The sequence below is a fragment of the Setaria italica genome, chromosome VII (genome assembly GCF_000263155.2).
Source record: "Setaria italica strain Yugu1 chromosome VII, Setaria_italica_v2.0, whole genome shotgun sequence".
Lineage (NCBI taxonomy): Eukaryota > Viridiplantae > Streptophyta > Magnoliopsida > Poales > Poaceae > Setaria > Setaria italica.
In genome coordinates this window covers 6,374,857-6,384,146 of record NC_028456.1, presented here as the reverse complement: position 1 = coordinate 6,384,146, position 9,290 = coordinate 6,374,857, and the positions used below count along the sequence as shown (strand labels likewise).

The following is a 9,290-nucleotide window of genomic DNA, read 5'->3' as shown; positions in this document are numbered from 1 at the left end:
CTCCATCTTCTCCTTCGACAGCTCGATCATGCCGTCCACTAGGTCGGTGACTTCTCCTTCGAGCTCGGAGATCCGGTCTTGCATGTCGTGTATCTGAATACCCTGTTGGATAAGCTGGTAGGTTTGGCCTACCATGTCTCTCCTAGCTGACTGGAGGTATCCGTGAGCATCCACCGCGGTCCGGGCAAAGATGGTCATAGCTCTCCCTTGAAGCTCGATCAGCCGATAGAGGGCTGCCATGCATCTGACGTTGGTGGAGATGGTGACCATGGAGTACGTGGTGGCTAGCACCTCAATATTCCTGACGCGGTCGAGCCACGCCGGGTCCAGCCGGTTCCTGGCGGGGAACAGGCCGATAGGGTCTAGCGTGATCTCCAGGGGATGCAGCTGGCAAAACTGGGTGAGAAGCTGGAGAGCGGCAGACTCCCAAGTGTCCTCCGCAGCAAGGCCGTAGGCTGATATTTCGAAGGAGGGCCAGTCGGGCCGCACAGGGGGAGGAGGTACCACCGCCTGTACATGGCACGTCTGGATGCCCTGCTCCAAATACAGTCGTCCGGCGTACAATGGTGGGGACTGGTACCCAAACCATTTCAACGTGTCCCACAAAATCGCGGGGAAGCCCTCGAAATGCAGACAGGTGGACTGGAAAGTACCATCCAAATAAAACATGTCCGGGGACGGCCATCTGGAACCAAGAAATCAAACCACGTGAGATAGACTCCAAGGGTCAGGGGTCGGATAGAGAAGCATTCGGCTTTAACCGAGAGCAACCGGAAGAAACTAGAAATCCTTAGAACCGAAAAAAAAGAGCTCTACCGAACAAGGTTGCTTTTGAGAAGAGAACTTTACAGATTTCCATTTATGACGCATGCACGGCCTACCTTACTCTTAACCAAAACAACTGCCCGAAACCTGGGTCTTACGCGGTCAGTGCCGGTGGCAAGGCAACAAGTACATCTCTCCCTATAATAGCTAGTCGGTTCTAGCAACGTCTCCTAAACGAACGCGGTTAGTGTACCTGCAGAAAACACCAACACACGAACCTTTCATGCCAGCACCCACGAAAGTGTTCCCAAACATTACCGCTCACTATAGGAACGACACCCATGCGTTTAAGGCTGCATGGACAGCACTCAACCGTGGAAATAGGTTCCCTTTGAATGGAACCGTATAACCCTTCGCATACTCGTGATGCAGAATCAGCACACGTATAATAGACGTGGCGAATCAACTGTGCTGATAGGTTCGTTGGAATTGAACCGTACCAACCTTCGTATGGATTACATACGAAACCTGCGCACGTATGATAGACGTGGGCGAAAACAACCACGATGATAGGGTCCTTTGAATAGAACTCCCTATCAACCTTCGCATACTCGTGATGCGAAACTCGGCACACGTATGATAGACGTGGCGAAGTGCTGGAAGGGTTAGCAAGATAACCAAGTAAAATATTAGCCACCTAAAACAACCCCAAAATCCCCTAGGGCCTCTCGCACTAAAGTCATCCTTAGCGATTGTACGAGATTTTTCAAAAGTTTCTTGCAATTTTTTTATCTTTTCAAAGAAGTGTTAGGGCTTGTTGTGTTCTCTGTACTGCTAAAACCGCTCTGGTACCAGCTGTGGCGGATCCACTTCGGACCTACTTGGTTAAACATGACTTAGTCGCCTGATACACGACGCTCATGCCTAAGCCGAGTAAACACGAAGTGCCGTCGGATTTCCTTCGATTTAACCACTTTAACAGGACCATTTTAGCAGACTCACACTAAGGTGAGCGGTTCCAGAGAGTACAACAAGTCCACCGAGTAAACAACTTAACCACTTAGTTTAGTTACGAAATAGACATCAGAGTTTTACAGGATTTCCAGAAAGACAAAAGAAAATAAAACCATGAGCGGAAGCAACATCGGGGTCGGACGTCCCTGGTGAGGCCAGCCGGGACATCACAGATCCCTTTCCTCGCCGTCCGAGGAGGGATCCCACTCGACCGTCCAACCCGGAGGGAGCTGGGGCGGCCAAGTGCCAGCAGGAGAAGGGTCGGAAGCAGCAACCTCTCCTGAAAAATAGAAGCCACAACAAGGCTGAGCTACTAAGCTCAACAAGACTTAACCGACAGGAGTAAAACTACTCCACACTTCTAGACATGCAGGGCTTTTCGGCCGAGGGGTTTGTTTGCCAAAAGCACTAAGTAAAACCCTATTTTCAAGTTTTAGCTCCGGTTCTAAGTTCATTAACCGGTCTAGTTTTTGCAACCTATTCTAAGCAATCATAGAACCCAAGCAAGATATGTATATAGCAACAAACCATGTCATCATCAGATTCCTCATTTACTCAGGGTGACATAGCGATCAAGCAGTCTCAAACTGTGAGAGGCAGACGAATCGATTCGAGTTCTTTAACCATGCATGGTGAACCTAACCTCACGACATCCGCGCACCCGGAGGTCGCTTCCTGTGTTGGCCTTGCCCATCAATCCCCTAACCCGTGTCGGGCCCATTTCCTTTGGTGCAAGGTTCCACAGACCCGGCCTCTGCCGTTCTGTGACCACGCTTTCCACCACGTGCGACAACCAGCAGGGGAAACTCCGTTCCAAGAACAATGGGGCGACCGCTCACGTCTAGGTTTAATCCGGTACTAGGCTTCCTCATCCCATACTAAGTATGAGGTTAGTACTTTCAAACACTTGATCACGAACACCACCACTGTCGGGCCTTAGCAAGTTTTCATAGACAGACGGGGCGATCATCCGACCACCAAAGAGTTCCCCAAAACCCTGCCCCGTCCATCGTCCTTATAGTTGTAACAGAAAGGTAGACATCCAACTCCTACAACTCACGAGTGACAAGGAATCACTCGGCTTTTACCGTCTCCTAGTTAAGCAAGTAGCTACTCGGTCCAACAGCTAGTGTTCAGATCCATAGGAAACTAGATCATGCATCTAGGGTTTTAAACAACTCCTATACGTAAATGAACAAGCATGTTTTAAGGAAGGCATGCGCAAGTTTGGAAAACAACACAGGGTTTTCATGCAACCGGGGCTTGCCTTCGAGCAAGGAGGAAGAGAACTGCTCGACTTCGGGGGCGGCTTCGGCTTCTGGGGGCAGGAACTCGGCTACAGCTTCGTCTTCTGGCGCTGGGTGTAGCTCGTAGAAGCCGTTGGTGAGGCGCAGCTCTACAGGAATGCAATGCAAGAGTTAGCATAGACGGTTATTTCAATAGCAACACTTGCAAGCCTGAGCCCAGAAACTCGCGACAAAGAGCAGGAGGGTGGGGAGGTTCAAAGGAGCTGGTGGAGATCAAGAGGTAAGGGTCGGGAAAGGAACTTATGATCTGATCCTTGAACTAGAGGATGTGGTATACTAGGGATCCTCAGACGCAAGCGCTGAAGGGTTCCTAAGTTTTACACATACACCCTCGGGTTGAAGAAAAGATCACAGCTGAGCCCTCGGGCGAGGCGGAGAGGGGTCGGCGGAACAGATAGGGTCGGGCGAGACGGAACCGGGGTCGAGCGGATAAGAGGGGTCGGGCGAAGCGGACTGGGGTCGGCAGCTTACCTTCTTCCTACAAGGAGAGCTTGGGGTCGGGAAGAAGCAGACTTGGGCGGATGGACTAAGGCTTTGAACAACGGCTAAGTCCGGCAGTGCTCCGGCGGCGGCAGTGCTTCTTGTGGATCACAAGTGAGCTCTTACGTAGCACGGAGGAGCAAGCGGCTGTGTGGCTTGGGAAAAACGGAGGGGAGCAGAGAGGAGAGTTCCTCAAGAACTTAAGGTGTGGCGCTGGGAGCTTGAGCAGGGAGAAAGAGAAATGGCGGAAGGCAGCAATGGCGGAGGGAAGTCCGGTGGGCTCGCGCATTCCCTTTTATAGCAGCTGGGAAGGGAGAAGGGAAGCGGCACGGGAGAGAGAAGGGGAGCGGCACGAAGGCCGGGGAAGAAGCAATGGAGTGCTCTGCCTGGGTGGCGATTGAGCGACAAGGGCGGTGGTGCAGGACTTCGGGGATGCCGCTAGCGGTCATTGGGCTCTGGCGTCAGGGCGGCGCAGGAGCGGGTATGCCGGTGGTTGAGATTTGGCGGAGGCGGGCGTCGTCGTGCGGTAGATTTGATGGAAGCGACCGGGTTAACAGCGCTAGAATCGAGGGCGCACAGGTGAGAAGACAGGCAGCCGCGAGCGCGTGGGCGAGCGCGGATCAACAGATTGTCGGGCGGCTTCTGACAGGGCGGGGAAAGGAGCTGTCGCTGCCGTGGTCGGGTAGCGAAGACCAAGCGGCGCGACTGTGTTCGAAGTGATGGAAAAGATGGGCGACATCAGGCTCTGCGGCCGGGATCTGGCGGTGTGATGATGGGCGCGGGAGGTGAGGCGTTGCAGAATGATTTGTAGCCACCATTTTGATTATTCCTTTATTCAGTTCATGCTTCGTGGTTGCATGTAAGCATGTACCATGTCTTATTTCCGCATGTTGAATGGATCCATTTGCGGACTTTGCATAACCCCTTAGTGTTTTTTCTTCTCCCTCCATGGGTTGATTGACTAGAGGCATCTAGACAACAAAAACAAACACAAAAACAAAGGTTTTCTAGAAAAAAATTAGATGTTAGAAGTTAGCAAAACTAATACAAAGTTAGACATAGAAAACTGACTTGTTCCCTAGCAACGATGCCAGAAAAGCTTGTTGGTGGTAATTAGCATGCCAATTAGTGAACCGCAAGCGCACGGATTAGTTGTAGCTTTCCCCTTAGAGTACTCCCCCAAGGTTTATCAAGATCCAGTTGTTGGGGGAAAATATTAACGACCTCCTTATGCTCCTTAAACAACAATCATAAATGTCCAGGCCCACCTGCGGCGATGGCGACCTCCGCCGACTCAGCATGGAGAGGGAGTTTTTCTAGTTCACCTCACCTGACCCAAGGTCCCGGGGTCGAACACGCCCGACCCCTCACCGCAAAACTCCGCCTCGCCCGACCCACGGTCCTAGGGTCGGATGCGCCCGACCCCTCGCCATAAGGCTCCGCCTCGCCCGACCCCGGGCGCAGGGGGCCGGACTCATCCAGGCCCACAAGACAAGGATCCGCCTCGGGTGCAAACTAGCAAATGAGGGCGCAGATCTCGTGGGCTCCCACCAATCTTGCCATAAATGCGCCGTGGCTCTGGCGCGTAGAAAGGTGCCCACGCTCCTCGACGTGACCCGCCACAGTACCCGAGCGGTACACTATAGCCACGACTGCACAGGCTACGGCGGCACCGCTCTAGTTCGCTGTCTCTCCTGTCCGTCGAAGGGCACTCATTACCCGCGCCCCCAGCACAGGAGGGAGCACCGCCCAATTTCATGGTCGGTCCGTCGACAGAGACGTATTAGCCGCGCCTCATGGTCAACATGCAGAGCTATAGAGGACGGCCGTCCCCCAAGATGAGCACAGTTGTAGCGGACAAACATCATCATAATGCCTGGCAACGATGGTCGACCGGAAGATCGTCGATAGGATCCAACGACAGACACCCCCCTCCGGCGGCCTCGCTGACAGGAGACAAAGACCGGAGGGGAAGGCGGCAATGCGGGGACTCGGTCCTGCTCCCTGTGTTTTACTTTACTTAGCTTGTCTCTTTTACTTCTCCTGACGCCTGGCTCACCTGTAACTCCTGTGTTCTCCTTGCGCTATAAAAGGAGGACCAGGGGCTCCGAGACAGGGACGACTCTCAAGCCAACCGAACTCACACCCTCTCCTCACGAGGATCAGTGCACACCCAAGACACTTGGGACCGACTCCCTCTCTCACCTGTTTGTAACCCCTATTACAGACCCTGCATGAGTAACACGAGCAGCTCCCCATATTGGACGTAGGGCTATTCCTGCCCAAACCAGTCTAACCCCGTGTGCTTTCACGCAACCATCCGAGCCTTACGAGCATCAAACAAATTTACTTGCCGAAGTCTTGATCCGCTATTCTTGACAACGATAGCTGGCGCGCTAGGTAGGGGACCTTTGCGCGTACATCACATGGTTCGGATGGCCAACCGCGACACTAGCTTTGCTCCCGGCTCCCACGTCCGCTTTGGGAGCTTGGACTTCCTCGCCACGGGGGACGGAATCGAGCAGATCCCTCTCCTTGTCCTTCCCGCTCACCCCGTCACCTCCGGCTCTGCCGCCTGAATGGTGGTGAGCGGCCGGGCACGCGCCACGGGGCCTCTTTCGGAGGAATGGCCCTCTAGGCTGCGCAACGCCACGGTGACCTACGGTCGTCTCCTGGCGTGATCCATGATCGTGCCACCTGCGAATAACAAGTTTGTGGGCGTGGCGAGGACAGCCTCCGACGCCGGCTCTGACAACGGGAGCCACCACCCCTCGCGAGAGTGCTTCATGGCCGACGTGCACTCCGAGGGGTCCAACGACAACGGCACCGCAGGGAGGCAGCGCACTCCACCACCGCGCGCCACAGCCACAACCGGGGCCCTCGCTAGGATCCCGGAGCGGCCACGTCTACCAGAGGCGCGTGTGGTGCCCATTCAGGAGGTCGAGCGCCCTCGCAACGAAGGCGGGGCACGACAATGGGCGCGCGATGTCCAAAGGCGCATCTGCGAGGACGAGGATCGCCCTCAACTCTTCACCCGCGCCAGCCAGAACATCACCGCCATGGCGGCCCTGATTCAATGACTCCCCGAGCCAGCGACGCCCGAGGAGCGACAGGCCCATCAGGAGGTGCGCAACCTGCTGAAATGCACCGTAGTCCAGCAGGCGGAGAGCTCTGCGTCCCAGCGATGTGGGCACAACGCCAGCAGGCCAGCGCCCACCGCACCTCTCGAAAGGCGTGGGAAGTCTATCCACTAGCCTCCCCCTGGTGGAAACCGGGCTACGCCTGCTCGAAGGACACTGCCGCCCACAGGAGGCGGAGGCCAGTCCATCCACCGGCGCATCGGTCCCGTCCGCGACGCCCGCGACACCCTGGACGCGCGGAGGTGCTCCCGCGCAGACAAGGAGGATGGAGCGGACCATGGCTACCACGTCCACCATGGTGGCCGCTACGACAGCGAAGAAGATCGCAGCCCGAGCCCCAACCCAGCGGGACCCAGGGCCTTCTCTGCACGCATCCTGAACGCCCCGTTCCCAGCACGCTTCAGGCAGCCCACCAATGTGGCCAAGTACTCTGGGGAGACGAACCTTAGGCTTTGGCTCAGCGACTATCGGCTTGCATGTTAGGCCGGTGGGGTGGATGATGACCTGTTCATCATTCGCAATCTCCTGCTATTTCTGGCCGACTCGGCGTGAGCCTGGCTGGAGCACATTCCCTCGGGTCAGATCCGTAACTGGAATGACCTAAAGAAAATCTTCGTGGGAAACTTCCAGGGCACGTACATGCACCCTAGAAACTCCTGGGACCTCCAGAGCTGCCGCTAGGAGTCGGATGAGTCCCTCTGTGACTACATCCGGCGCTTCTCCAGGAAGCGCACCGAGCTCTCCAACGTCGCGAACGCCAACATCATCAGCCTTCCTGGCAGGAACTTCCTGCCAGCCCCTAGTCAAAGAGCTGGGACGTAGGGGCCCACGGACCACAGAGGAGCTCCTCAACATCACCACCAACTTCACCTCGGGCGAAGAGGCCATCGGGGTGATCTTTGATCACTCAAAGGGCAAGAAGAAGCGGGAGGAGGACACCGATGAGGGCACCTCCAACCACCAGCAGAAGAAGAAGAACAAGCAGTGGCACGAGGCTCCCCTCGTGGCCATTTCTGAGTGCAAATGGGAATAGCCACCCCCTGAGGGCACCCTTGGCTTCTTCGACAAGCTGATCGAGGGACCGTGCCCAAACCACGAGTGCCCCGCCAAGCACACCTACAAAGACTGCAACCTCATGAAGAGGTATTTTGTAGGCAACCTAGTGAAGGGCGACCAGAGATGGAAGCTCAAAGAGGAGAAGAAGGTTGGCGAGGGGAAGGAAGATGGCTTTCCCAACGTGGATGGCTGCTTCATGATCTTCGGTGGGCCGGCGGCTTACGACCTTCCTCGACTGGTCGCCACGAAGTCTACGCGGCCGAACCCGCCACCCCGACCTTCCTCGACTGGTCGAGATCTGCCATCACCTTCGACCAGTCCGTTCACCTGGAGCGCGTCCTGCAGCTGGGACGCTACCCGCTCGTCGTCGACCCCATCGTCGGCACAATGCACCTCAACAAGGTGCTCATGGATGGAGGCAGTGGCCTCAACATGCTCTACGCCGAGACTCTCGACACCATGGGGATCGACCGCTCTCGCCTCCATCCCAGCGAGGCACCATTTCATGGCATCGTGCTGGGGAAACGGGCGATGCCTCTCAGGCAGATCGACCTGCCCATCACTTTTTGGACTCCTTCCAACTATAGGAAGGAGACCCTCACCTTCGAAGTGGTGGGCTTCCACGGGACCTACCACGCCATCTTGGGGCGGCCATGCTACGCCAAGTTCATGGCCATCCGCAACTACACCTACCTCAAGCTCAAGCTGCCAGGGCCCCACGGGGTCATCACCATCAGCACGTCTTTCCAAAAGGTGTACGAGTGCGACGTAGAATGCTGCGAGTATGCCGCGGCCATCACTTGCACAGAGGACCCCGTGGTCTGGCTCGCAGAGAGCGCCGAGGACTCACCCAACTCCAAGCAGTCCACCACCTCCTTCAAGGCCACCGAAGGCGTCAAGGAGGTCCCCCTCGACCCCAGCAGTTCTGACGGCAGGATCGTGCGGATAGGCGCTACCCTATCTCCCAAATAGGAAAGCGCGCTTGTCGACTTCCTTCGCGCAAACAGCGACATTTTCCCATGGAAACCCTCGGACATGCCAGGCATCCCGAGGGAAGTCACCGAGCGCTCCTTGAACATCAAGGCCAGCTCCAAACCGGTGAGGCAAGGCTTGCGCCGCTTCGACGAGGAGAGGTGCAAGGCCATCGGTGAGGAGCTCCAGAAGCTTTTGGCGGCCGGGTTCATCAAGGAAGTGCACCACCCCGAGTGGTTAGCCAATCCTGTTCTTGTACGAGAAAAGAATGGGAAATGGAGAATGTGTGTTGACTATACGGGTCTCAACAAAGCATGCCTAAAGGATCCGTTTCCTTTGCCGCGCATAGATCATATAGTCAACTCCACCGCAGGGTGCGAAACCCTTAGCTTTCTTGACGCGTATTCCGGTTACCACCAGATCGCGATGAAAGAGTCCGACCAGCTCGTGACCTCTTTCATCACCCCTTTCGGGCCCTACTGCTACGTCAAGATGCCGTTCGGCCTCAAAAACGTGGGGGCTACGTTCCAGCCTATGTCATCGTGCTCAAGTGTTT

General features: G+C 55.8%; 1 protein-coding gene across 1 annotated transcript; it reads left to right on the top strand.

The window, feature by feature from the left end:
- Window positions 1-8,221: 8,221 nt before the first annotated feature.
- On the top strand, window positions 8,222-8,734 carry LOC101784530. The gene is made up of 2 exons (XM_004977712.1): window positions 8,222-8,374; window positions 8,516-8,734. The coding sequence occupies exons 1-2, from the start codon at window positions 8,222-8,224 to the stop codon at window positions 8,732-8,734; spliced, it is 372 nt and encodes a 123-aa protein (XP_004977769.1).
- The last annotated feature ends 556 nt before the right edge of the window (window positions 8,735-9,290 follow it).